Source organism: Puntigrus tetrazona, chromosome 9, assembly GCF_018831695.1.
Source record: "Puntigrus tetrazona isolate hp1 chromosome 9, ASM1883169v1, whole genome shotgun sequence".
Classification (NCBI taxonomy): Eukaryota; Metazoa; Chordata; class Actinopteri; order Cypriniformes; family Cyprinidae; genus Puntigrus; species Puntigrus tetrazona.
Window position 1 is genome coordinate 7,920,917 of NC_056707.1, and position 27,340 is coordinate 7,948,256.

General features: G+C 37.2%; 2 protein-coding genes across 5 annotated transcripts; one reads left to right on the top strand and one right to left on the bottom strand.

Annotated features, from left to right (window-relative positions):
• The first annotated feature begins 761 nt into the window (after positions 1-761).
• fer1l6 (fer-1 like family member 6) lies at positions 762-17,586 on the top strand. Its single transcript, XM_043248743.1, has 42 exons — positions 762-898; positions 1,233-1,312; positions 1,505-1,622; positions 1,725-1,779; positions 1,876-2,007; positions 2,090-2,152; positions 2,228-2,306; positions 2,409-2,565; positions 2,829-3,015; positions 3,754-3,946; positions 4,071-4,396; positions 4,533-4,641; positions 5,293-5,449; positions 5,535-5,655; positions 5,745-5,845; positions 6,240-6,330; positions 6,612-6,731; positions 6,837-6,989; positions 7,085-7,262; positions 7,367-7,491; positions 7,852-7,986; positions 8,134-8,280; positions 8,424-8,531; positions 9,475-9,636; positions 9,765-9,936; positions 10,691-10,815; positions 11,008-11,130; positions 11,220-11,265; positions 11,345-11,389; positions 12,858-12,934; positions 13,043-13,171; positions 13,263-13,403; positions 13,625-13,752; positions 13,847-14,017; positions 14,092-14,246; positions 14,323-14,465; positions 14,564-14,652; positions 14,735-14,833; positions 15,461-15,702; positions 15,911-16,068; positions 16,177-16,277; positions 16,830-17,586. The coding sequence occupies exons 1-42, from the start codon at positions 864-866 to the stop codon at positions 17,008-17,010; spliced, it is 5,457 nt and encodes a 1,818-aa protein (XP_043104678.1). The 5' UTR covers positions 762-863; the 3' UTR covers positions 17,011-17,586.
• si:ch211-67e16.4 lies at positions 17,136-26,889 on the bottom strand. Of its 4 annotated transcripts, XM_043248746.1 has the most exons (7): positions 26,234-26,889; positions 24,573-25,010; positions 21,209-21,256; positions 20,896-21,110; positions 20,645-20,804; positions 20,302-20,419; positions 18,882-18,998 (listed from the first exon to the last, which is right to left on the bottom strand). In XM_043248746.1, the coding sequence occupies exons 1-6, from the start codon at positions 26,727-26,729 to the stop codon at positions 20,316-20,318; spliced, it is 1,461 nt and encodes a 486-aa protein (XP_043104681.1). In that variant the 5' UTR covers positions 26,730-26,889; the 3' UTR covers positions 18,882-18,998; positions 20,302-20,315. The 4 variants fall into 4 exon arrangements, with proteins under 4 accessions (XP_043104679.1, XP_043104681.1, XP_043104680.1 ...); XM_043248745.1 differs by lacking the exon at positions 18,882-18,998 and having other exon boundaries at positions 20,217-20,419; XM_043248744.1 differs by lacking the exons at positions 20,302-20,419; positions 20,645-20,804; positions 20,896-21,110; positions 21,209-21,256 and having other exon boundaries at positions 17,136-18,998; positions 26,234-26,887.
• Between the last annotated feature and the right edge of the window lie 451 nt (positions 26,890-27,340).

Consider the following 27,340-nt stretch of genomic DNA (forward strand, 5'->3'; position numbering starts at 1 on the left):
AAATTTGATATTGAACTATTTCTTGTTATGATTTCGAATCCGTATTTAACCTCAAGTAAAAAGAGGTGCTAAAGTCTTATTTTGTGGTGTCTGTGCTTTAAAATTAAATGATTACAATCTTAATTCAAGTGAAGGCTTTCAAAAGTCTGACAATAATTAGTGTTGAGTTGTACTGTAACATTAACCCTGCCTGCTCTAATTATTTGATTATGGTTAACAGCTGAAAACATTTGAAATTTAGAAAAGTAGTCAAATTTAATCAGTTACATTTATGTTAATAGGGTAACTAGCAATCTGAAACTCAATTTATATTTGCACTAATGTTTATCATAAGCTACTATATGCGCAATAGTGCAGAGATTAATAAACGCTGAAAAATTGATTGTTTGGCTCATGATACATATCAATTAATGTGTAGAAGCCACACAAAGTCCAGATGGAGAAGCTCGAATGCCATGTGTCAGATTTTATGGCCTCAGTCGTACTTTCATTCTGATAAGGGGGAATTGTTTGAGTGCGCATTTAAAAACTCAATACACAATTCTGTCCAACTTAAACTGCATTATTTACCGCGGGACTAAAAAGTTACATTATTAAACAATACAACGCAAGATTCCTATCAGCATTTTTGTCAGTGGAGTGTTCGGTGGTGTTGATGATTATTTAATGTTGCGCTTCAAATGTTGTATGTGGCCTCTACTGAGTTTCCTAAAAACACACATGCCGCCCTTGTTTGTAATGCAATCGTTCGGGCAACAGAAAGTCAAACAGACGTTTGGGGAGGAAGTGCGCTCACTGTCTCGCTGGACGGAGTGAGTTACAGTCACAGGATATTTTATCTTCAATGAAATTCTCCTGAAGGAATGGACCGAGATAAAGACAGCACCGCGCCACATGGGTAAGCTCTCCTGGGAAGCCGTTTTTTTTCAGAAAGCTGTTTTACTACTTTATTTGGTTCTGAATAGCACAGATTGCATTAATGGTTGATATCTAATCAATAGTAATACAGCAGATCCAAAACGAATGTATTGTTTTTTTTTTTTTTTTTTTTTAAATCTAAATTGGATAGCCCAACTTGCTCAGTATTAACATTGCTAACATTTGGGCTTTTGATGTATCATACGCAAACTCTACTAGTCTCAAATTTTACTACTAAAGTAATGTGAAAAAAGGGGGAACTGTACTGAGAGGAGTTATTTACAATAGTCTGATATTCAAATGTGTTTCTGCAGCAAAATGTTTGGAATAAAAGTGAAGAAGAAACACAGGAAAGGACACAAGGGTGTTGTAATCGCAAACAAAAACGCTCTAGGTAAGAGCATGAAAGCAAACACGGTTACACAAGTAAAGATGTAGAGCATTTCGTGAGGATTAACTGCATGCTTTTGTTGACCGAGACTTTTTTAAATCCAGAAATTTTAGACATAAGGCAGTTGATCCTTACAAAGGTTTAAAATGCTAGTATACCAATTCTGACTGAGCTGGTTTAATCTGTACGTTTTAGAGGCTGAGCCTGAAACTAATCCTGATGATCCAGATGTGGTAGACGTACCCCAGCCTGGACTCTCTGAAGCGTCCACCTCTGCACCTGCTTCCTTCAGACAGGCGGTTTATGCTAAGAGGCACGGTTTGATTTTCTCTCCAAACTTCACACAGTGTAATATGGTATTTCTTGTAGCTTATGTACAGCATGTTCATGGTTTTTACTCTTTCTGACTTAAAAGGTGTAAACCTATGGCCAAAATCTTGGAAGGTGAAAGCAAACCACAAAATTTCCAGGTAGAATTCAGTATTATTTGAGTAAAAGTTGCAGTCATTTCTGGTTTAGAAACGATAGAGCTGATATCTTCAAAGTCGAAATCTGTTCTTCCAAAGATCTCCATCAATATAACAGAGGCCAGGCAGCTAGTCGGGGACAATATAGACCCTAGTGTCGTGATTGAAATTGGAGATGAGAAAAAGCAAACATCTGTGAAAGAAGGAACCAATGCTCCCTTTTACAACGAGGTGATCATGTTGTCTGTGATGGACACTTTCTGATAATGCTATTAATGGAAAAAATATAATGGTGTTCCTCTCATCCCAACAGTATTTTGTGTTTGACTTCTATTGCAATCAAGACATCTTTTTTGACAGAGTCATCAAATTATCTGTAAGTATTTAGGCTAAACAAAATGCTTTTCTTGATGTAACCTGCAATGCTCACATTAGTGCACTTCTCCAAAAGGTCATGCACTCAAAGATCATGAAGAGCTTCTGTGTGGGAACCTTCAAGATTGATGTTGGGACAGTTTACTCCCAGCCTGGTAATCGCTTGGTTTGCAGTTGGTCACATCTTTTCTTTAACTTTGTTTGGATTATTGGGTTTTCTACTTGTAACAACAATGAATCTTGTCTTGCTGTGCCAGGTCATCAGTTCATCAATAAGTGGGCCACTCTCACAGACCCCGCTGACATCCGCATTGGGGTGAAAGGTCACCTGAAGTGTGATATCAGCGTGTCAGGAAAGGGAGATGTTGCGGCACCATCTCAAAAGTTCAGTGATGCTGAAGAACAGATAGAAAAGTAAGATCTCAGTTTGTTCAGGTTGCATATGCATACTAATGCAAAAAAAAAAAAAAAAAAAATCGCATCTTGTACTATTTTAAGGTTTGTTATGCAGCCATGGTGGCAGATATCTAAGAAACCATTTATAATTTAGTATATGCTTTTTGCTTTAGTAATTAGACAATAAAGATAAATTTAGCGACTTTCCTTTCTGATAAACTGCCCCTGCATCTCCTTTGTGTCTCATGAAAGTGATATTAAAAACCTTTGTCTTCCTCCAGACATCTCCTGCTTCCTGAAGGTTTAAACCCTGAGCGGCCGTGGGCTCGTTTCTATGTGATTGTGTACCGTGCCGAGGGTCTTCCCAGGATAAACTCCAGTATTATGGCAAACGTGACCAAAGCCTTTGTTGGAGACACGACAGCCCTCATAGACCCTTATGTAGAGGTGTCGTTCTTCGGGCAAGTTGTAAGCTCACAATGGAGTGCTTATAACAAAACAAACACACCTAAAGGGATGATAAAAACATTCTGCCATTATAACTTAGCCTCGATGTTATTTAGTATACAACCTGAATTCCAGAAATCTTGGCACGTTTTTTTAAATTTGAATAAAATGAAAACTAAAGACTTTCAAATCACATGAGCCAAAATGTAATTCTTTTCAATTTAATACTTATTTAATAATAAATAAGTAAAGTTATTCTTAATAATTTTCCTTTAAAAATACCTACACTGCCAGTCATGTCGTTACAAACCTTTTCATTTTTAACTTTTATAAACAAAGTAAGTTACAAAATGATGACTTGTTGAATTATGTACCAGTTATGTACAGTTTATTGTGAGCAGGGCATGTTAAGATTAAAAAAGAACAGTAAATATGAAGAACATAACATAACATATAAATGATGTTTACAGATATATATAAATAATCCTTATGTAATCAAAGTTGCTGCTTTTTTTTGTTGTCTCACTTTGCTGCATTTTTAATACGCCATATCAAGTTAAAAAAGTTAAAATGTCATGCGACTTGCTTCTATTGTCTTTAAGAATGCAGCTTAAATGAACGGTTAGTGCTTTTTGGTGGTTTGTTTGATTGTAGCATGTTTTAGTGTTATAGTCAATATTAGGGTGTACTGGTTAGTGAATGTGGTTATGAAGCAATGTATAAATACTATACTTGCTTTGTTTATTTTCTGCTTGAAAGGGCAGGACGTCTACTCAGAAGAGCACAGCAGACCCAGTGTGGAACGAGCAGGTGGTGTTTAAGGAGATGTTTCCTCCATTGTGTCAAAGACTGAAGATACGGGTTTTAGACGAGGGAAGCATGAATGATGTGGCCATTGGGACTCATTACATTGATCTACACACCATCTCAAATGACAATGATGGAGACAATGGTTTGCCGTTTTATTGCATTGTTAAAAAATATGATGCTTCGAATTACAGTGGCCCCAAAAAGTTTTGGACACCGTAGTAGTTATTTAGCATACTGTAATATAATATTTCATTGCTGTTCTCAAGGTTTCCTGCCCACGTTCGGACCAGCGTGGATCAATCTCTATGGTTCACTTCGTAACTCCACATTGGTGGACGACAGCCAGGAGCTGAACGAGGGTGTTGGAGAGGGGGTGTCCTACAGAGGCAGGGTTTACATAGAGCTGAGTGTGGAGATCCTGTCTGGAGGTGCTCCCGACTCTAAATCCATGCTCTCAAAAATCAGTCTGAAGGATACCAAAGGAGGAAAACCTGGGGCGAAAGATCCCAAAACTGGGCCTGGAGCCGGAGGAGAGGAGGAGAAGTCTAAGACTATTGGGCCTGAGGTGATGCCAGTGGAGCCCCCACAGAAGGTCAAGCTCTTTCTTCTTTTTACTTTACTCTTTGATCTGTCCGTCTTTTTACATATTTCACCCCTTTTCTTTCCATTACACTAACTTTTCCATTATATTGTAAAGCCACCCACATCCGTGTTTGTCATAAATTTAGATAAATGATGAAGACATGGAAACCTTCCTGCTCTTTGGCTGTGTTTTTGAGACCTCCATGATTGACAGAAGAATCGGCGATAGACCTGTCAGCCTCGAGTTCACCGTTGGTAAACATAACAGGATTTACATTCAGCAACATGTGTGACACTTATAGGGTCTGAAACTCAAAAGTTTACTTGATTAATGATTTCATGATTATGCTAATGTTCACAGTTAGGCTTTATGAGCGTAAACTACATATGAAATCCTTTTATTTTCCACCTATTTTGTGAAGGTTTTTTTTTAACCTTGTTTGAAATGTCCAGCATTAATTTAGATGTTTTTTTTTTTTTTTTTTTTTTAACATATATAGCATATTTATCCAGCAAAGCTGTAACTCAGTAAAGACATTAATCTAATATCTCCTAAATGGCCGTTTTTCAAAATATTTTTGGTAACAGGGCTGAAAATTGTATTTAATTTGATTTTAAAATTTTAAAATTTCTTATTTATCAAGCTGATTGTGTGTGTTTTTAGAAAAGTTCAGTTCTTTGTAATATAAAAAAACCATTGTAGGAAACAAGGTTGCACACAATTTGTGGGGCACAGATAATTTTTTTATACATTATTGTTTGAACAGATAATGTCAATATTATTTGATAAATTGATATTTAGTGGGGGTGTGAAAACATTTAAGATGTTTAGGAGGACACAATACATGTAATTTTACTTAACACCTGAAGAACCAACCATAATGTGATGTGCACTTGTTCATTCAGGTAACTTTGGGAACTTAATTGATTGTACTGCACCGCCTCCTTCAAAGAAAAAGTTTGAAGATGTGTCGGTGACCACTCCTCTACTGGACACTGCAGCAACAATGCCATGCAAATCTACTACAACACCAGAAAGACCTCTTTTTGGAGATGCACAGAGGTCCTTGCAACACAAGTTTATACTTACATTAAATAATAGAAAATACCTCATTCACGACGGACCCGTAATACTCTTGTTTGTGCAGGCATTATATGCACTTGCCCATTGGAGCGCAGAAGCCCTGTGTGTATATTTATAGCAGCTGGGAGGATCGAGCGTACCGACTCCATCACGCCAACATGCTGGACACAATTGCTCTGATGTTTGTATGTGATGTGAACCCTCAGCCCAGTAGTGCTTCATTGCATTATCGTAATGAGCTAGTAGTTTATGTGATACTTTTCATGTTTATCAGGAGGAGGGAGTCGCGAAGGTGGCAGAACTGGATAAAATGTTGTCCCCAGAAGCTGGGACTCTCATGCATCATATTCTTCGGGAATTTAGAAGAGATGCCAGGTAAGTCTAACGGAGTTAGGGAGATACTGGAACAAAAGCTCAGCACCGTTCATAGGGTCATAACATCCTTTTTTATCTTAGTAAATTGTCATGTTCAAATACCTACAATGTGACAGGGTGAAACTAATTTCTGAACACCCAATAGGTGTCACTGTTGTGTTAGTTTTCACTTTTCTGTCACGGTTCTGCATTCTGGAAGTTACATTTTGTTATAGATGTTTTATTTAATAGAAAATGCATTATTCATGAACTGTGTAAAATATCTGTTCTCTCAAAATTTAACATTTTAATTTGTGGGTGACCTACGCCTTTAATGTGTTCTCTTTAATGAAATTCTAAAATTAACTGTGTCCTAATTATGTTTTTGCTGTATGTAACGGTATGTTTACTGCAGTGAGTTTATTGCTTTTGCTGAAAAGAAGGTGAAGGGAAGCAACTTGACCTTACTGGATAAAAAGAGGCTTACTCTGTGCAAACAGGAGCTGGTGGGTCTCTTCTGTGCATCCTTTCATTTTTAAACCCTCTGTCTTTACCTGTTCTTATATGACTGTGAATTATTTGTCATTGCTGCTTTTTTCCAGTCTAGTCCAACTCATTCTTGTCATATTCACTCAAAATATACAATTTGTAAAGAAATGAATTTGTATGTTCAATTTAAAGAAGTTTTTAGGATCAAGAGAAATACATTCTGTGAAGTGTATTTAAACTTTTCGCGTGTGGTGTTTGTATATCTGACTAGTCTTTGGTTTTCTTTGCTGCTCTTCAGGAGAGCATGACGGAAGTAGCAGGAGGACTCATTGAGCCCAAGAGGAGATCTTTGACTGTAAAAGAGATGATGCTGGAAGCCCAGAAAATTAAAAAGAAACTCAGATTCCTTGTGGAAGAGGTTGTGATACTGTGTCATTGTTATACGCAAATCTTCGAACTCTTGTGCCTATAATGTTAGTCTCCATCATGGCTAATGTGTATCTTCATCTCATGCCTTTCTCAGCCTCAACACACTTTACCAGATGTGTTTGTGTCTCTGGTCAGTAATAACAAGCGTCTGGCGTATGCCAGAATCCCTGCCCGTCATCTGCTCTTCTCACAGAGTCCGGAGCAGAAAGGCCGAGACTGTGGGAAGATCAAGACCCTCTTCCTCAAGGTCTGAACTCTGAAATCAAATAGAAAATTGACAAATGCTAAATACCTGTTGTTGGCATTTCTCCTGTAACTTTTAAAAGGAAACGCGTCTTTCAGCCTCCAGGGAAGCGTGGACCAGGATGGACAGTCCAGGCTAAACTTGACGTGTATTTATGGCTGGGAACTAGCAGAGATTCATCCCACATGTTGGACAATCTCCCATCAGGCTTTGAACTGGAAGGCATCTCATCTACGGACAGGACTGGCCCTCCTCCTGATTATTTACTTTACACAGGCAAGACTGCTCAGTGCTCTGTGTTGTTGTTTTTCAAATGTCTCTCAGTATCCTTGATCTGTCTATGATCTTGCTGTTTGACCATGTTTGTCGTTGGTTTGCAGAGCAGCACTTGTTCCAGCTGAGGGCTCATATGTACCAGGCCCGAGGTCTCATCGCAGCAGACAACACGGGCCTCTCAGACCCCTTTGCCTGGGTGTCTTTTCTGTCCAGTAGCCAAAGCACTGGTGTAAGAGTTTCTGTGAGAATATTCTAGACAAACATCCAATAGATGATGTTGCTAATTGCACCAGAGTATTCTGTATTAATATATTCTTTCACTATTGTTGAGTTTAAATTAGACTTTTAACAAATAGAAGAGCAAATACCGTAGCTATATATATATATATATATGCAAAGGTTTTGAAATATAAGAAGTTTAATTAGTGGATCAGTTTTAGAAAATGTAAAAATGTAAATAGTACCTGTTTTACATATACACACTTGTTTTTTTAGATAATTAGCCACAAAGTATATAATTACCACAAAGCAAATGATCTTATTATGTGAGAAGGTCACTGATGTTTGTTCATATTGTCCATTTTTTTAGATCATCAAGCAAACACTGACTCCCACATGGAATCAGCTGATCCTGATAAATAATGTGTATTTGTGTGGAGGGCTTTACGAAATAGTCCAGGAGCCACCGCTTGTTGTGATTGAGGTGTATGATGATGATGCAGTGGTGAGGGAAATGTATTCACACGTACAGTATGCAGGCTTCCTAGTGTGGGTTGTTGTGTAGTTTAATTAACAATTTTATGCAGCTGAAAAAAAGTAGTGTTTCTCTTCATCGGTCTTAAATATTTTGATGGTTTATTGCATCCTCCAGGGTATAGAGTACCTGGGCTCGACGGTGGCTGTCCCTGTAGTCAGGCTGTCAGATGAGCGGTACTCTCCTCCTCAGCTGCAGTACAGCCCTCTGTTCTGTGGCGGTCTTTCAGGAGGAGACATCCTGGGAGCGTTTGAACTCATTCAGGTCCAGGCTCACAAACATTTACAGTACAGATGTGCTTGAATCTGCTATTTATATTACTATTACGTCTAGTTATTTTTGTGTTCTACTGACATTTATAATATATAATTTTCTTTATAGTATACTTGTCTTCTGTGATCTTGTAGATCTCAAAGTCAGGAGAACACCCACTTCCTGATTTAGATGAGCCAGATGGAGGGGTTATCCCAGTACCCTCATACATTCGACCTGTGCTCTGCAAGTACAGAATTGAGGTGAACTCAATGAGCTGACTTAGGTTCTGTATGTTAAATGCACAAAATGGGTAACCACTTCTTTACCTTTCTTATGAAGGTACATTGCATTGCTCTCTAGTTTTAGTCGAGAGCTGTAAAAATCATTGTATACACACGAGACAGATTTTGAGATTTGTGTGTTTGCAGCCATTTTATTTCATATATTGACGTTGTCAAGATATTTTTTTCTTTGAAAAAAAGAACGAAAGAAACGATAGTAAAGACTTGTTAGAAAAGATTTAGAATGAATGCTTTTTATTAAGTAAAAAAAAATATTAACATAGTTTTAACATATTTAGTGATGTTAAAGCAGTTTTATCAGCATATTAGAGTGGTTTTTGAAGGATCAAGTGACACTAAAAACTGGAGTAATGAAGTAAAAAAAAACATTTCCCATCACAGGAATGCCTTACATTTTAAAGTGTTTAGTAAAATAATAAAATATATTTATATTTAAATAATTAAATTTCAACTGCGTCATTGTATTCTATAAACTTACTGTATTCAGGGTAATTCCTATAAATGTACTATAATTTGTCTTTTGAATTTGTTTCTGCTAGATGTATTTGCATCTTTCACGTGTCTACGTGTGAGATCTTGTACTGAGACCTTTGTGACTCGGAGCTTTTTCATTTTGTTTCAGACCACTGTATCTCTAATCAGAGATCTTTTCCCAAACATTTTGTGAAATGCCATTCATTATCTGATCAGTTTCTACACATATAGACAAAACTACATGGTAGTAGCTGGTACCAAGTCTTACTGTTATTAGGTGTTATTACAAAATGTGTAACGCGTAATGATGTGTGGTATCTATTACAAAACTGTAATATGCTTCCACCATTTTGACTCCTCGATCTTTCTGCAGTGTTTTGTCTGTACTATGAATATAAGTGCTGTTGATTGTTTCTGTGCACTGCAGGTTTTGTTCTGGGGCCTCAGAGAATTGAAAAAGGTTCAGCTTTTATCTGTCGATCGGCCTCAAGTTTTTATCAAGTGTGCAGGAGGTGGTGTCAACTCTTCAGTGATACAGAGTTACAAGAAAAACCCGAACTTCACAATACTTGTGGATGCCTTTGATGTGGTAAGTTACTTCTGCAATAACAGAGTACACGCTGTCGTGTGCATACGTTTACATATGCTCTGCTCGTGCGACTCTCTTAGTATTCAGCTGATCTCAGCATGTCTGTGGCCGCTGTTACTTGTCTGTAGGAGCTGCCTGAAGACGAACACCTCCTTCCTCCTCTCACTATCACTGTGGTGGACTGGAGGGCCTTTGGGCGGAGCACGCTTGTGGGTAGTCATATGATCAACAACCTGGCCTTATTCAAACACATCCCCTCACCTATTCAACAGCCCCAACCAGAACCCAGAAATATAGCAGGTAACACACGTCGCAGTTACAGTCTCATTAATAGCCTTTACTACACCTTAACATTTTCACTAGGTCTAACCTATTCTTCTTGCATGAGCAGTGCAGGGGTGTAATTTAATGAAATTACAAAATAAACGTAATTGTAAACAGTTACAATTTCTGAGATAAAGAATAAAGATAAAAATGTGTTCCTTTTTAAAATATTAATATTAATGATTACAATGGATTTTTTTTCAGAATTTTTACACACACACAAATTGCGCTGACTGTTTTAGAGACAAATGTTTTAGGAGTTTAGAACACTGTTTTATATATTTTATTATAGTTTATGTATTTGCGTTTTTCCCAAGCCATTGTTAGATGCCAGTGTTTCCTGTCATAAACAGGCGAAGATTTGATTTCAAAAAAAGTACCATAGCTATTTCTTGTCAAAAGTATCAAATGTAATCAGTTACATTTACTTTCATAAAGTATTTTACTATAATATTATTACTTCAATAAAATTGCATTGTCGATAGTAACTTGCAATCTGTAACCTATTACATTTTTCAAAGTAAATAATTAATGTCTTAGGAAAATATTATGGGCCCTCAATTATACATAACCCCAGATGGTCTCAGGCAAGGATGCTTAATCTTGCATCTGCAAAATTGAGTTTTAAAGCATGCTCAAACACATAAACACAAACCTTAAACCTACTAAGAAATAACTACAAATGATTGTCTAAATCTAATTAAAAGTATGCTTTGTTTTTGGCCTGTAGTGGCTCAGCTGTCTCTGCAGCAGAGTGTTGTTCCACCGCCTAATGAGGAGATTGCCATCGAAATAGATCAGGAGGAAATAATCACCCCTTTCCCTAAAACTGAGCCAGACTTCCAGGACAAGAAGGTTTGTTTTTTGGATTTGAATAAATGTAAGAAAACATTGTATTATCACCAGTAACCACATCTAAAACATTCTGCTTCCTCCCAATTTAATACGTCTCTGCTTCCTGAAAGCACGTATGTGCAAGTAGAAGAATATAAACACATTACTGCATTATCAATCTACTTTGACAATAAAACTGGTCACCAATGGCAGGTGTCGAAGAAGAGCAAACGAAGGTCTACGAAAAGGAAGAAACGCACTACAGCTGATGAGTCTGCTGATAATGTCATTGATTGGTGGTCGAAATATTATGCATCAATGGAGAAGATCCAACTGGTAAGCTTCCAGACTAGTCTGTTTGCAGGGGTTGGTCTTATTTGCCTTGTTTTTCCGACCCAACTAGTTTTTTTGTACTTCTTTCTTAGGCAAAGCAAAAAGAAAACAATCCATTTCCTCTGCTCTTTGAAAACAGTAAGTGATTTCTGAGTCTTGTCCTCTAGATCACGTATCATGCTCCACCTGTAGTCAAACGTGTTGTGATGTATTTCAGTAACTCCTCTGGAGAACATTATTTCCGAAGGACTGATCAGTCTGGGTAAGAATAACTGGGAGACTGTCCGTTGCATGGGCTTCTTTCTTAGTCGAGGTCAACAGGATTGCAGAATGTTTTGTTCACTATGCAAACCCTGTGTATTTGAACTGAATTAAATTAAGTTTTAAATGAATATATAGATAAAGTAAATGGTACTTACACAGAAGATCATGCAATCCCAGTGAACCCAGATCTGTACCTCTGTTTCTGTGTTTTGTGCACATACGCTGCTTTTCAAAGGTTTAGGGTCTGTAAGACTTTTTGATGGTTTTGAAAGAAGTCTCTTATGTTCACCAAAACTGCATTTATTTAATCAGCAGGACAGTTAATCATAATAATATGAACATTTCCAACATCGGTTACTTTTAATGTAATTTAAAATGCAAAGCTGATTTTTCAGGTGCTATAAACCCTGATTATGTGTCACATAATCCTTTGAATATGCTATTTTAATATGCTGCTTAAACATTTATCAAGTATGTTTATCAAAAGTACAGAGTAATCTATCAACTGAATGAAGCATTTGTTTTCTGATTCTTATTTCTATTGTGATTATAACTTTTTAAGAGTATGATCATTAATTACACAATGAGCACCATGTTAAATCTACTTCATTTATAACAGACTATATCATATCTTTTTGACATTGTTTAAGATCTGCTAAGTACCTTACAACATCTTGTGAGTGGTTAGGTGCTGAGTGTTATTTGAGTGTTTCCTGTGAGGCTAATGTGAGCTGGATATCTGATCTAATGGCTGTTTAAGAAAAAACAAATTATTGTTACTTACAAGTGGTATTTTTCCTCTTTAAGCAAAGTAACATAAGTAAAATGGCAAGATATGACACTTATAATGCATTATATCTATGAAAAATGTCATCCATTTTAACTTAAGTGGATGAATCATTGTGTGTTATAAATCAATGTCCATTGTGTGTTATAAATTATCATACTCTTAGAAGCTAAAACCACAAATAAGTATATATTATAACACATTAAAACTGTTCTTATGAATATTCATGAGATGATACAACATATTATAAAGTTATTAATAATGCATTATGCTTTCATTATAGTGCCTTAAGGGTACCCTTATAATGTATCACGAATACAGGCTTCAGAGAAAGTGTTACTGTTAATTTCTTTCAAAAACAATTCTTACTGACCCCAGATATTTTATTAGTAGTATATAACGGTTTACTAATTTTGCAGTGTATAAATGCATTAACTGTGTTGTGCCTGGTGAGGGTTAGCAATTTTTAAAAAACTAAAACAAGTGCTTTCATGCTAATGGTAGTGTGCTGGGAAGTTGTAAGCTGGTTATTTTGTGTTGGCTGTGGGTGTATAAGCTGGTGGAAGTGATAAAAGCATATTTATGCGATTCTTTAATCAAATAAATCTCATTAAAGCAGTTTACCTTTACAGTCATTTAGACTGTGTGCAAGTTATAGTTTTTTTTGTGGTATCTTTAGCTTCAAACATTAAGGACAAGAAAAAGGAAGTGAATTACAAGAGTGTGACAGAACAGCCCAGACTAGCAACGCTCCAGGTAAAATGTGTCATTACGAGGCTTAGTTTACCTGCAAATATTGTCTTTGCATTAATTGAGGATTTATCCAATAAATGGATGCGCAGTCTCACTTGTCAATTACTCTAGGTGTATGACAAAGAGCTGGAGGCTGAGTTTGGGCCTTTTGACGACTGGGTGAAAACCTTTGAACTCTATCGAGGAAAGGCCAATGAGGAAGAAGGCTCTGCTGACGACAGATTTGTTGGAAAGTTTAAGGTAAAGTGGTTTCACATGAAGTACCATTAGATATACTGAGTTTTTTTTAAGAACCAGGTCACAGAAATCCCATTACTGATTGTGCCATCAGGGCAGGTTTTGTCTGTACAAGCTGGCAGAAACGGATAATGAGGAGGAGGATGGATATTTGGATTCTGGGCAGTTTAAAATAAACCAGGGTATTCCTCCGAACACTGCAGTGGATGTACTTATCCGTGTGTATGTAGTTGCAGTAAGTACCTTTCGTATTTTTGATTCGGGAATATTGATGCTAATTAAAGCACTTTATTGGCATACTTATCGGTTACTTCACTCATCTGGTAAAGCAAGAATACATTAAATAGTTTCTTTAATTTAAAATGCTATTCTTTTGAGCTTTCTATTCATCAGTGTTCCTTCCAGTGTTTATGACCACCACAGGATACAGTGAGGTTACTCTCTTGTGCATTTTAGGCCTTCAACCTGCACCCTGCGGACCCAGATGGCAAAGCAGATCCTTACATAGTTCTGAAACTTGGGAAAACTGAGATCAAAGACAGAGACAATTACATCCCAAAGCAGCTCAACCCGGTGTTTGGAAGGTGAACGAGCGCAATGATTGAGAAATTCACTTCAAAATACTAAATCCATGTTTCTTTGCCGTTCATTCTTTCTTCATTTTCCTCTGCTGTTCAGATCCTTTGAATTTCAAGCCACTTTTCCCAAGGAATCCCTGCTAACTATTCTCATCTATGACTATGACACTATCGGCGGAGATGATTTGATTGGAGAAACACAGATTGATTTGGAGAACCGTTTTTACAGCAGACATCGAGCCACCTGCGGCCTGCCCACCGAATATGCCATGTAAGTAAATCATAACATTTTTTAGCTTCTCAAATTAGTTTCACGCCCACCTTTGATGACGTTATGTGACCTAGTGAGGGTTACAATGCCTGGAGGGACTGCATGAAGCCAACAGAACTGTTGATTAAGCTTTGCAAAGAAAACAGACTGGACAACCCTCAATTTTCTCCGGGACGTATTACCATTGGCAGTAAAGTTTTTATGGGGAAAACTGTATTTGCTGATGAAGGTAGGTCATACTTTTGGCATTGTTAATTAATAATTAGAGGAGCAATGTACCACAAATGTTTGCTGCTGTTTCACAGATCAGATGGTGGAGTCGTACGAGCACCTGGCTCTAAAGGTGCTGCACAGGTGGCCTGAGATGCCCAACGGGGGTTGTAAACTTGTGCCAGAGCATATCGAAACTCGCGCACTCTACCTCAAGGACAAACCAGGAATAGAACAGGTAATGTGTGTTGTTTAGAGGTTAATGTAACCTTAATGTACCATGTATACATATGCAGTACGGGTGGTGGTGTGAATGTACTTTTGCATGTTTCTCAGGGTCATCTACAGATGTGGGTGGATATTTTTCCAATGGATATGCCTCATCCTGGCCCTCCTGTGGACATTTCCCCTCGCAAACCCAAAGGGTAAGGTGAAGATTCACAAAGCCATCTTACTAGGTTGTTCTGGAAATGTAACACCATTTTATGTTATGTTTTTTTTATAAAGGTATGAGCTGAGGATCATTATCTGGAACACTGAAGATGTAATATTGGAGGACACCAACTTCATAACAGGACAGCAGTCAAGTGACATTTACGTCAAAGGGTAAGTGGATTGGCAAGCATCTTTTAATTATTTCTAATCATTTCAATTATGTAATTATTTAGGAAAAAGTCTCCCAATTTGTACTTCCATTCAAAAGTTTGGGGTCAGTCTGAAATTAATACACTTATTCAGCAAGAATGCATTAAATTGTTCAAAGAATGCTGAACAAAAATATTGAATGGGTAGTTCACCCAAAAATGTTCAATTCTATCATAAATTACTAAAACATTCATTCATCTTTAGAACACAAATAAGATATTTTTGATGGAATTCATAAGCTTTCTGACCCCTTTTGTCCTCAGATTTCATAAAAAAAATGTATTTGTGTTGAACAAAGATCTTTAACTGGTATTTAATGAAAAAATATATAAAAATTTTGGGGTGAACTATCCCTTCAAGCAATATGTGACACAAAATACATTTCTGCAAAAAAATTCTAATTTGCATATATATATATATGGACCAAATAAGTGGTGAACATAAGAGAATCTTACCGACCACAAACTTTTTTCAGAGTTTTCAGATATTGCATGGTGCTCTGAAAAACAATGCATTTTAATATTTTTAACAAAGAACATCAGAGTTAACAATACATTTTGGTACATTTCATGTTTTTGTTTTTTTCAGATGGTTAAAGGGGCTTGAAGATGACAGCCAGGAAACTGATGTCCATTACAATTCTCTGACTGGAGAGGGTAACTTCAACTGGCGCTTTGTGTTCCCCTTTAACTACCTGCCAGCTGAGAAAGTGGTGGTGGTACAAAAGCGAGAAAGCATCCTCTCTCTGGACAAAACTGAACAGAAGATCCCCGCAGTCCTTGTGATGCAGGTGTGGGACTTTGAGAGGCTTTCTTCTGATGACTTTCTGGGTAAGAATCTCTTTTCGCCTAACATGCTTACATTTATACCTGTTTTTATATGCATCGCATCCTCCCTAGAACTGTTCGAGAAATATATACTTGGGCTCTATAGGACTCACAGTACCCCAGTAGTACAAAAATACAATTGTTCCTAAGAAAGTCAGTACAAAATATTTGATGCTAATACCTGATGAAGGTCGTTTTTATGTGTCCATAGGCTCAGTGGAGTTGGACCTGCATGGGTTTCCACGTGGAGCTAAATCAGCTAAAGTTTGTAAGATGGAAATGCTGACAGAAACCACAGAAAACATCTCTATCTTCCAGCAGAAACGCTCCAAAGGCTGGTGGCCCTTCATTAAAGCTGGAGAACTCACAGTGTGTGAATTGAATTATTTCACAGAAACATGAGCAATTAAAACCTAAACTTTGACTAATTTATTGTAAATGTAATTAACTAATAATAGTAGTATGTTCTTTCTGTAGGGGAAGGTGGAAGCAGAGTTTCATCTGGTAACAGCTGAAGAGGCAGAGAAAAATCCAGTGGGACGTGCACGCAAAGAGCCAGAGCCTCTAGAGAAACCAAAGTAATGTGATTTATACACCTACACCTAGTTTTTATTCATAACTAGAGCTGTGAGTTAAATAAAAAACATATAGGCTAATATAATTTGAAAAAAAACACTTAATTAAATTACAATACGATACACTACCAGTCAAACTTTCATTTGGCAAGGCACTTTTAAATGAACCAAAAGTGATGATAAAGTACTGAAATATTTCAATGTCAGATAAATGCTGTTCTTCTGAACGTTCTATCCATCAAAGAAACCTGAAAAAAATTATATTATTTTTCAACAACAATAATAATGGTTCTGAGGAGCAAATCAGAATGTTAGAACGGTTTCTGAAGGATCGTGTGATCGTTACTGGAGTAATAATGCTAAAAATTCAGCTTGGAAATCAGAGGAATAAATTCCATTTTAAAATATAGTGAAATAGAAATACTTGAGCAGAAGAGACTTTAAAAGTCTTAATGTAAAAAAACTTTTGACGGGCAGTGTATGTGTTTAAGGTAGTTTTTGTACTGTATATTGCACGTGAGCTATTTCTAATATGACACTTTAACTTTTCTCTAGTCGTCCAGACACTTCCTTCTCCTGGTTTATGAACCCTTTCAAGTGCTTCTTTCACCTGATCTGGGGGAACTACAAGAAATACATCATTGCCGGACTGGTGCTGCTGATTGTGACCCTGTTCCTGGTTCTTATCTTCTACACCCTACCAGGGGCAATCAGTAGTAAGATAGTCAATGGCTAATCACACACCCGGATTAAGTAACTGGACACCAATGGGAACAGATTTAACTACTTTTCATTGTTGCTTTAATGAAGCAAATATTTACAGTAAATGCTTGCTCTGCAGGCAGAACACAACTAACTCGGTTGATTTTAGCATCTTTTATTTAATTCACACCAACAAATGTAATACTTACGACATTACATGTTTATTCATCTTCAAACAACATAAAACACTGAACATAGCACATGAAAACTGTAAAAAACTAATGTTTATAAATCGCATCCCACCTACTGTAAACCGTTGAACTTTTGTTCTACTGTAGAGCTTTCAAACTAAATAAATGATTGTTAAGTGACTTTAAGACAGAATAACTCAAAAATGATCAGTTGTGTAAATACAGTGACATAAAACAAGCAACCACAACCCCAATGAGTCCATGTAATGTAAATTTGTGATTGTTGCAAAGGGTTAAAATAACATTTATTCACCGTCTTTGTGAAACATACTGTGTATCTAAAAATGATAGTGTTTTATTCTCAGCTGATTGAAATTCCTTGTCATTTCTCAGAATGCTAATTAAACTGAATTTAACTGTAGCGTGGGTAATACTTTATTAAGTCAGAAATGTATAACTTTTCTGAAATGTTAACGTGCCTTTTGATCCGTAAAGCTCAGGCTCTTGTATTGTGGTATTATGGAAGAAACTGTCACAATAGCGTATATGCACTGTCACTGTGGTTTTAACAAACAAAAAAACAAAACTAATAGCTGTAAATGAATCTATAACCAAAACTGATACGGAGATTTCCCCATTACTGACATGGTGACTCTACTCTTGAGCATTTTATCAGAAAAATATTCCATACCTTTTCATACCAAAACATACCATTACATCAGCCACCAAAACAGAGACTAATTTCCAGAAACTATAAGCAGCATTCACCGCTTTTTCTGTTAAACCACATTTGCCTGCTCAAAACCAAACGCACGTATCAGCTTACGCAGCAATTTTGCAATGCGCGCTCATTCAGAAAGCACTGGCATACAAATGTCAGCGTAGTTACTGCCAACAGTGCCAATGAAACATTCAGGCTACAAAAATGAACGTGAAGGTATATTGTAATGAACGAACCAAATAAGTATTTCAACTCCACCCCGAAAAATGCGGTCAAACATACAGATGAAAAACATTTCAAGCACGTGAGCTACCGAAACCGCTGTTTTCTAGGACGAATATCAGTTTCTGCTGTGTGCAGCGATTTTACAATATTGTCGAAAAACACTTTTCTTCCTTTAAGCTTACGCTATTCAGCTCAGTTGAATTTCAGTTTAATGTTACTAAATAACCAAACAGTTGGTTGGGTTTGCAAACGTGTGTTTTTGAATAGCACAATTGTTGTGTATGAGGTTTACACGGATCAGTGTAGGTGAAATTATTACTTGGTGAACGCTTCGTCACTGATACGTTGATCTCGGCGCGTTGGCTCTGTGCTGTGATAGCGCCGAGGGCCCAGGCGCCATCAGACCCTCATTAATTCCGCATGCCGCAGCTGACTGAGCAGAACTGGGCCCGAGCTGCAGCAGCAGGTTATATGTGCCAGCCTCGGACAGTCCCCTTCTCATTCCGAGCCCGCCGCGCGGCGCCATCGCTCCTCCTCGCCTGCGGGTGGAGATCAGGCCGCCGCGCTGGGCGGGCGAACTCTGCACCGGGGCGCCGCTAAACTGCGCGGCCTGCGAGGCCATCAGACAGGCTTGTAACTTGCGTTTGGCTCGCCAGCGGGCCACTCGAAGCCGAGTCTTTTCCCTTCGTTCCCTTACCAAGTCTGCGAGCAGAGCCTGCGGTAGAGTCTGCTCCAGCTCGCGCCGTCGGTTTGTACTGCGGCCTCGGCTCGCGTTGCGGCCTCTCAGAGTCCGGCTGCGTTTATACTCTTCATACAGATTCAGGTCCTTACGTCTGGGACGCACCTGCTTTTGGACCCCTGCCACCGACAGCTGAGAGTCGTCATCTAAATATGGAGAGATTACATACAGTATATTAATGAAAGTATTTAACATTTTAACCAAACATTGAGCCATTTTACAGAAGCAACGGTTTACTAATTGTTGACTAAAACCATTACTGAAACCATACCGAATCATTAAAAAAACTGAAATTGAATCATTTAGTTGCAGCTGGTGGACAAAGCGATATTTATTTTCCAAGTTTTTATTTGTTTTATTTTTACTAAAATAACTAGCATTGAAGTAAAACCTATATGTAGAGAGAGATAGAGAGAGAGAGTTCAAAATAACTATATAATAACTATATGGTAATGCAGTGCCACATGCCAAGTCACAGGGTGGCACAAAAGATCACTCTTTGTATGACACTCGTGAACTGGCAGACCAGTTGTGACTCTGTGTGTGAAGCAGCTTTGACGTATGGTGAAAACCTGGTTTCTAATTTTACACACGTCAGCTTTTTCCTCTACTCGAAACTGTTTTGGCTGCTTACTGAAACATCACATCCTCTCAGTTTCCTGATAATCTTGAGTATCTTCTTATCAATGTTTGCTGAGCAAGTCTCCTTTAAGCCAAGATAGATGTTTATAATGCATTTTGTTTTACACTGTAACCTCACATGTAAGTTATATATTTTTCTCATGATCTCTGATGAGGATTGCGTGTAATATTTGTACTTTTTACATTGTAAAACAATGTAGAAGTTAAAGCAAAAGGACATTAAAAAAAAACACAAAAAACAATCACAAAACTAAATTTTTACATAAAATCCTGAAACTGATTATAAAAACTGGAACTGATAATGCACTGAGAAACAAACAAATTGACTTTGTAAAATGTATACTACACTTTTAAGGTCCTGTTATGCACAAAGACAATTATTATTATTAATTATGTTAATAATAATAATAATAATTTTCATGCCCAGAGTACTAACAGTTTTTTTATGTAGTCCTAAAAAATAATAAAATAAAATTATATATATATATATATATATATATGTATTAAGTATAACACAATATTCTACAGAAATATTAAATAATAACAATAGAAAAACAATACTGAAATTTACTGATTAACCAATGCAGACAATTTCAGATTTTTATGTTTTTAGCTTTAAAGTTTTTTTTATTAAATCCTTATGTTGGTTTAAAAAAACCTGACAGAGTATGAAGATGTTAATAAACCTAATGCCAAAATCATTTCAATGTCCGATCAACAGATGAAGCAATTATTGAATCATTTATTTAACAGTACGTAATACAGTCATTCTTTGTACAAGCATAAAATGTATAAAACAAAATGTACATTTTTACAACAAATTAGGAAGATGTCCTTCCTGGAGCCAAACGCAGGTAATCTTTGATGCACTTTTCTGCCTCTGCTTCTGTGGGACTCAGAAGGACAGTGTTCCTCATAGCTGCAGCTGTGTTGAAAAGATAAAGTTACTACTTTGCCAAAACAACCTTTTACTTTCATTTATTACTGAACTAGAACAGATAGGACTGTGTGCAACTGTAACATTTTAGTGGAACATATTTTTGAGCAAAAATGCGTGTGATTTGAGTGAGATATGCAAGTACAACAAACAAAACACGTTTGACTATGATATCACAATCATACTTTTTGTTCATAAAAGTATTTAACATACCTATTACTAGTGCGCCAATATTAGTTTTTCTTATGCCTCGCTTGTCTCCCCGTCCACACCAGTTGAGCTGTTTGGCCACATTGGAAGAAAACACTTTGGTGCAAATTCTCCATATGGTCTTTTTCATAGTTTGACCTCCACTTACAGACAATCTGTTGACCTGAAACAGAAATCAAATATACATTATGAATGAAAATTCTCCAAAAAATTGTCATTTTGATCACTTCTTGCTTGATTACAACAAGTCTTACAAATTTTTGCATTGTGCCTCTATCCATAAGTCTTTGTTCCAAATGGTCGAGATCCTCCATAGACATCAGAGGAAAGACACAGTCCTCTTCCTCATCCTCCATATGCAGTGGAGGCACAAAGTGCTTGTTCCCCACAAGACACTGAACCAGTGCAGTCAGGTGATTGATCTTCCAGTCCATTTCCCCCTGTGACTCAAGAATAGCCCTCTCTACAGCTGCAATACCACAGGTGATTTAGCTAGAGACTGCCACTTGTAAACTAGAATTCTTTTAAAAAGGTATAAGTTTAATTGTCTATGATTATTAAACTTACCTGTACATTGATTATTTTCAAAACTCCCTGGACTCGCGTCCGACATAGCTGTAAAAACAAATGTACAAACATTTAAACGTACTGTTTGTTAAGAGTAATATAAAAAAGCATACAACAAATGTAGAAATGTCATTTCATGTCAAAAAAGCCATTTCCAACTTAAACCAAAAAAAAGAGAAAAGAAATGTTTACTTTATTCTATGTAAATAACTATTAGCACTAATGGCATTTTTATTTGTAAACAAAGAAAATCTGTTAATTACCCCGGCTTTGAAATAACACGTTCATTTTAAACAAATATGATTACGTACAAGCTAGAAACATGCCCTTTTTCTTAATGTATTATGTTGATGAAGTTGTTCGTGTTCAACCCTGTTGCCATCATAACTCTTTTTACTTAAATGTGCTTAGGATCGTAGAATTTTGTCTATTTTGCAACATCAACTGTTCATGAAGTAAACTCCGCAAGGACATGTCTTTCTTGTTTCTCAGTAGGGACAACTTTATTATTTCAACCCTGTTACCATTGTGTACAGTGATTTTGTACAACTGATGATTGAAAACTAGTAGAATTCTTGACCTTTACCCGTCTAACTCAACTGTGTAACTGTCAACCCTGTTACAGTCAACCCTGTTACTTTAATGCAACAATTTTCCCAAACCTATATCATTATACTCTTGAAACAGTATAACAATGTGAAATTAAAAACACTGTTCTCTCTGAAAGAATGTTTAAAATATATAGAGATTTACTAAAACAATTCCTTTCTTTGCATTAATTTAAAGCCATGAATGTGAGTGCAATAATCAGAAGTCTCAATATGTCAGAATTTAAAATTTAAGTAAAGCAGCTAGACTCACCTTATCATGTTGATGCATTTCTCTTGTGATCCTCATCATGGAATGGCTTGCGATGTGTAAAAATCATGAACAGCCATGTAGTGGGAAAAATGTGTTGGTTTCCTCAAATACAATTATTATTAATTCTGACAAAATGTGTATTGTATGAAAATCAAACAATAATATTCATTGGAAAATATAAAAAACCTCACTGTGTTCACAACGATTTTCAGACTGTGCTAGTTAAAATATTAATTGACTGTTTGAATGCTCATTATTTCCTAAAAATGTTTTTGCTGATCTAAGGAATATTTTCCCACCTCAGGCTAAAGTTACATTTATTCCATGTTATAATGTTTATTTAATATTTTAATATTTATTAAATGTTTCAGTTCAACTCGTAATTCAGCATCCTACAAAAATATTCGGTAAAGCCAGACATAACATATTGTAATTTACTGATTACCTCAGGTACAGTGAACTAAATGCACAGAATTTTACAAAAACACAGTGATGGGAAAAAGTAACAGGGCTGAATGCAATTCAACAGGGTTGAAACTGATAACAGGGTTGAAGTGGCTACTGTTGGTGAAATATACATTAATTGATTCAATCATTCATCCATGTATTTATTTCAATATTAACAACTCATTTACACAGTAACTAATAGTATAATACAAAAAATACAGTGTAACATATTCATGTAGAATGACCCACATATTTTTGTGAACTGAAATCAATCTCAGCCAGCCCTCTCTCTTTCAGTTACTGCTGAAATATTGTTCAGCTCATTGACTTGGTCACAAGTTATCTCAACCTCAGTGTTAATGGACTTAAGTGCTTCTCGAGTGCTTTTAAGGCTATTCTGGCCTCGATAAGGGCCCTGGTTTCCATGCACTTGGGACATCCTGACCCTGACTTATCAGTTTGTCTGTCATCCTCTTCAGGGTTGCAGCAACACCATCAGACTGGGTTCGGGATTGTCTGTAGGGGCAGCAATTATTTTGAAAAACCTCCTCTTCTGTCGTTCTTTGGCATCTCTCCACTGCTTGCGCCTCCATCTCTGAGCCTTCTCACACAGGTCACCAATTCTCTTCTTTTTCCCTCTCTCAACATCTCTTCTCCACCTCTCTCGCTCACTCCTGAGGTACTTTTCCCTGCGTGCCGGATCAGCATCCCTTCTCGCCCTGTACTCTCTCTGTCTTTCAGCAGCTGTTTTTGCCATTACTGTGTCTGAAAAAGGAATCCAATATGAAGACTTGCTCAGCTTCTCCATATTCCAAATGAACAGATGCTTTCAAAACTCAGCATCACTTGATCATATGTATGATTTCATCATATGTCCAAGTTGAATTACATTTCTTTGTCATTTCATATGATGCTTTTGTAAGTAATGACAATACTATTTTGCTAAAATGTAGACATTATGCCATTTTCAACCCTGTAATGACCATAATTCTAAATTACATTTAGAAATGATTCAGAATCACATGTTACAGGGTTGAAGCTATTGAAGTATTGAGCTTTAAAATGTTGATTTAAAAAAAAAAAGTTCATGAATTTCTCATTGATGCTTGTTTCTGAACTGCCTTCAGAAAACGATTGCACTCTTAGCATCCCTTTTGTAACATATCCAAGGCAAGCTTTGATAGTAAAACCAACGTGACAAACCATGAGTACCAGTAAAGATACCCATGCTTTCCATTTCTGGTGCCATCAAATCTTTCTACAGCGGTAAACATCAGCTGTTAGTGTTCACAGACTTCTCAAATACTACACTAAAAGAGGTCTGTGTCAAAACAGAAATCTGCATCTAACCACACTCTTGGGTTACCTCTAGATTAAACAAAATTTGCAAAACACATTTTTCTCAGAAAATATTGTCGAATAGATGATTTTATGATATTTGTGTCACAGAGAAACATTCATACATTTTTCAAAGACGAGGTGAGTAAATTTATTTTTCTTTTTTTAGTGAACTGATATTAGAGAACTGCTAGTTAAAAGATTTTAAATCTTATTTTTAGAGCATTAATACAAAGAACATGTGAAATTAAATGAACTAGCACATTGTCTAACCCTTCCTTTTCTGAGGTGGAAATCTTTGTTCTAGGTGAATGTTTTTTTTGTTTTTAAGTAAAGCACTCATTTATGAAGCATATTTTTTGGGGGTTGGGGGGTTTCACAAGTCTTTTTTGGTGCATGTCCACTCACTCATTTTTTTTTTTGTTTCTTTTAATCTAAGGATCTTGGATTTTGAAAAACAAGCTGTTTAAAAAACCAGCTGTTGAATCATCATGCTTTAACACAAACCGGTTGTTAAAATCAGTTTTATAAACCTTCATAGTGTTGTTATTATTCCCTTGTAAGTATGCTTAATAAAAGTTTGTACACCATGGGTATGTTTTGGTGACATAATCGTAATATCAGGAATTCAACAGCCTGAGAAAAGGCATTACCATCTACATGCTCTTTATATTTCCAAAATAAACCAGTGCGGAAATGTTAAATATGATATACTTACAGGTAGATGGGTCCACACTGATGAATGCTGGGATTGCAAGGTCCGCTGAAGTGCTTGGACTCTGGAGAGCTTGAAATGACGCGGGTAGATCTAGAGAGACCCCGAGCTCTGGTTCTCCCACTGGCTGGTGAAGATCAGCGTTGGAATATTCAAATCTAGGTATGCTGCCAGCTTCTGCGGGTTCATCCTTCACACAGACTATCTCAACCTCCGCCTCCTCCTGTTTGATTTTAAGCGATGGTGCTCCAAAGGTCACTGTGCTTGTTGTTTGGGATGACACGGTTTCATCTGCCATCATGGGTGCAGAGAGGACGCTGCTGTCCGGCATGTCTGTGTGTCCAGTCTCCACAGAGACCAGAGGGTTCTGACCCCAGATCGGATCACTGGTCTCAGATAGAAGCGCCTGACTGTCCACCAGATGAGAGCTTGAGTTCTCCACTACGGAAACAATAAAAGTCACTTTCTGTTGAGTTTAGGGAAAACATTAGGTGACATTATTTTTGGTGCACTACAAAGTTGAATAATTATTCATTAATATAAGCAGAAAATTGGGGTTACACTTTGTTACAGTGTAATTATACGTTTAAGTAGTGAGTAATAATAATTAACTACATTTACTTGCTATATGCTTAGGGTAAGGATTAGGGTTTGGCTTAAGATGACTTGCATGTAATTATGTATAATTGATGCATTGTAGGAACAGGTTGTGTAGAAACAGGTTGCTTTACAATTTTACAGAAATGTCATGACATATATATATATATATAAAAAAAAAGAAGCTTTTATGTAAATGTATTAATGTGGTGCATATGATAATGTGCCATCATAAGACAACTCTGCTTTAGATATCATATTGGCCTACCACTAAGTATACATCATCAGTGATCTATTGCTGTGATTACTAATAATGTAATGTTTTGGTCATTCCTGTTTTTAACACTGTAACTTCTTAACAAGCAATATGCGTCTGTAACTATTTATAATACAGTTGTAGTGTATCGTTTAGTTATAAAATGGTTTCCTTCATGTAAAGAGCCCTTTAGTGCTCATGTGGTTGTTCATTTATTGCTTGTGCATGTTTCCCTGAAAGCGTCTGTGATATATATCTTGTGGTATTTGGTTGTATCATTATGACAATGGAATTGTTCGGTCAGTCCTGTTATGCAGCTCTTAAAGATGAGTATGGATACTTTAAGTAGGTATTGCTACAAAAGTTGAAGTTTATCATAGTGTCCACAGTTAAAGAAATTATAACATCACTATTTACACAACAGTGACGACATTAACAGGATGGAACCTAACAGGGTGGAAAAAGCATTTTTTTTTCTTGTTTAACTTTTGACAGTCATATCAACAATTAACATGTATTTAAATATAATCCAGCGTTTAAAGAGTAGGACAAACTAATACATCAATTGTCGATACTAAGACCTAGCGAGTGAGGTTTGTGCTGTTGTCTCAAACAAAAATGGCCACATCCTGCCGAATATGATAACAGAATGGAGATAAAAATGAGGAAGAAATTGACTACTAAACAGAACCGTATAAAGAATATAACACAAAATATTTTTTTATCCTGATTTTATCCATTATAGTGTCACTATAATTTCAAAACAAACAAATTAAAAAGTCTTCCGTTCCCTTTCGCAGTTGTTTCATACCTTTATGCACCGATGATCCATGAGTCTCTTCAATATGGACCTCAGCAATGTGATTCTCACTTCTTAACGTTTCTTTGGACATGAGCATCTGCTGTCTCACCCATGAGGGTCCAGCTACAGGGGCCGGCTCGGAGACTCTGGGTCTGGGACAGGGGTTTGGGGAGTTGCTCGTCTGCCCTCTTCTGCAGTGCATCCCTGTGGATGTCGTTGCCATGTCTCCATCCCCCTGATACAGTCTATGGTTGGGGTCTTTAGCAGACAGGACGCTAATGTACTTGCGCATAGTTTTCATCTGACAGCGGGACGTCTCCAGCATCCTCCTGATGTTCTCGTTCTCCTTCTCTTTAGCGGTCATCTCCCGTTTAATCTCCTCGAATTTGAGCCCGACCACCCGGATCATCTCTCCTAACACGGTCTCCACCGCGACGTTCACGGCTTTCTCAATAACAGCGCCCATCTGGCCCCGCATCAGAGAGATGGTCAGATTCACATCCATGCTGACGGGCCAAAAACACGCGCGCGATCCGAACGCTTCAAATCACCGAGCGACAGTCGAGTATGTTTGCGCGAAACCTACGTTTTTCAGATAAACGCTCGGGCGCTGTCCGCCATTGGCCGTGCAATGACAACAGTGAAACAGAGCAGGAATCACATCCGGTTCAGCGGGAGCTTTAACCCTCTGTAGGAAGCGTTATAACACAGTTACAGTGTGCGTCGTAAATAAAAAAAAACATTACAGTGTGGTGGAGGGGGTGTTGTTTGGACGATAAGTTGTGTGTGCATGCACAAATATCTGTACAACTGGATTCAGAAGAAAAAAGGCAGAGGCAGAAACACAAAAAATGAATAACAAAGGTTCTCAAAAACGAATCAGAAGATTAGGTAATATTAGATAATAATAATGTGCATGTTTACAAAGAGTGGATGTGGTTTGAGGTTGAATGGCATTGTGAATCTGTGACGGCAACAAACTTGCTTGACTTCATAAGCCATAAGCTTCTGCATGATGTGGAAATTATGCAGATGTGAGAGATGCGAAAGCGTAGGCCTGTATGTTGTTGTCTTTGGGTTGAGTTGTTCCACAGAGTGCAAAAAGTTTGAGGGTGC

Bases quoted from the DNA above. Each gene is read 5' to 3' on its own strand.
- si:ch211-67e16.4 (XM_043248744.1), bottom strand. From the start codon at position 26,729: ATGGATGTGAATCTGACCATCTCTCTGATGCGGGGCCAGATGGGCGCT. The intron at 25,011-26,233 runs GTATGAAACAAC...TTGTTTCCGTAG, and splicing joins TGGATCATCGGTGCATAAAG to TGGAGAACTCAAGCTCTCAT. The intron at 18,999-24,572 runs GTAAGTATATCA...CTCCATATTTAG, and splicing joins CAGTGTGGACCCATCTACCT to ATGACGACTCTCAGCTGTCG.
- fer1l6 (XM_043248743.1), top strand. From the start codon at position 864: ATGGACCGAGATAAAGACAGCACCGCGCCACATGG. The intron at 2,566-2,828 runs GTAAGATCTCAG...GTCTTCCTCCAG, and splicing joins GCTGAAGAACAGATAGAAAA to ACATCTCCTGCTTCCTGAAG. The intron at 4,642-5,292 runs GTAAACATAACA...TTGTTCATTCAG, and splicing joins CAGCCTCGAGTTCACCGTTG to GTAACTTTGGGAACTTAATT.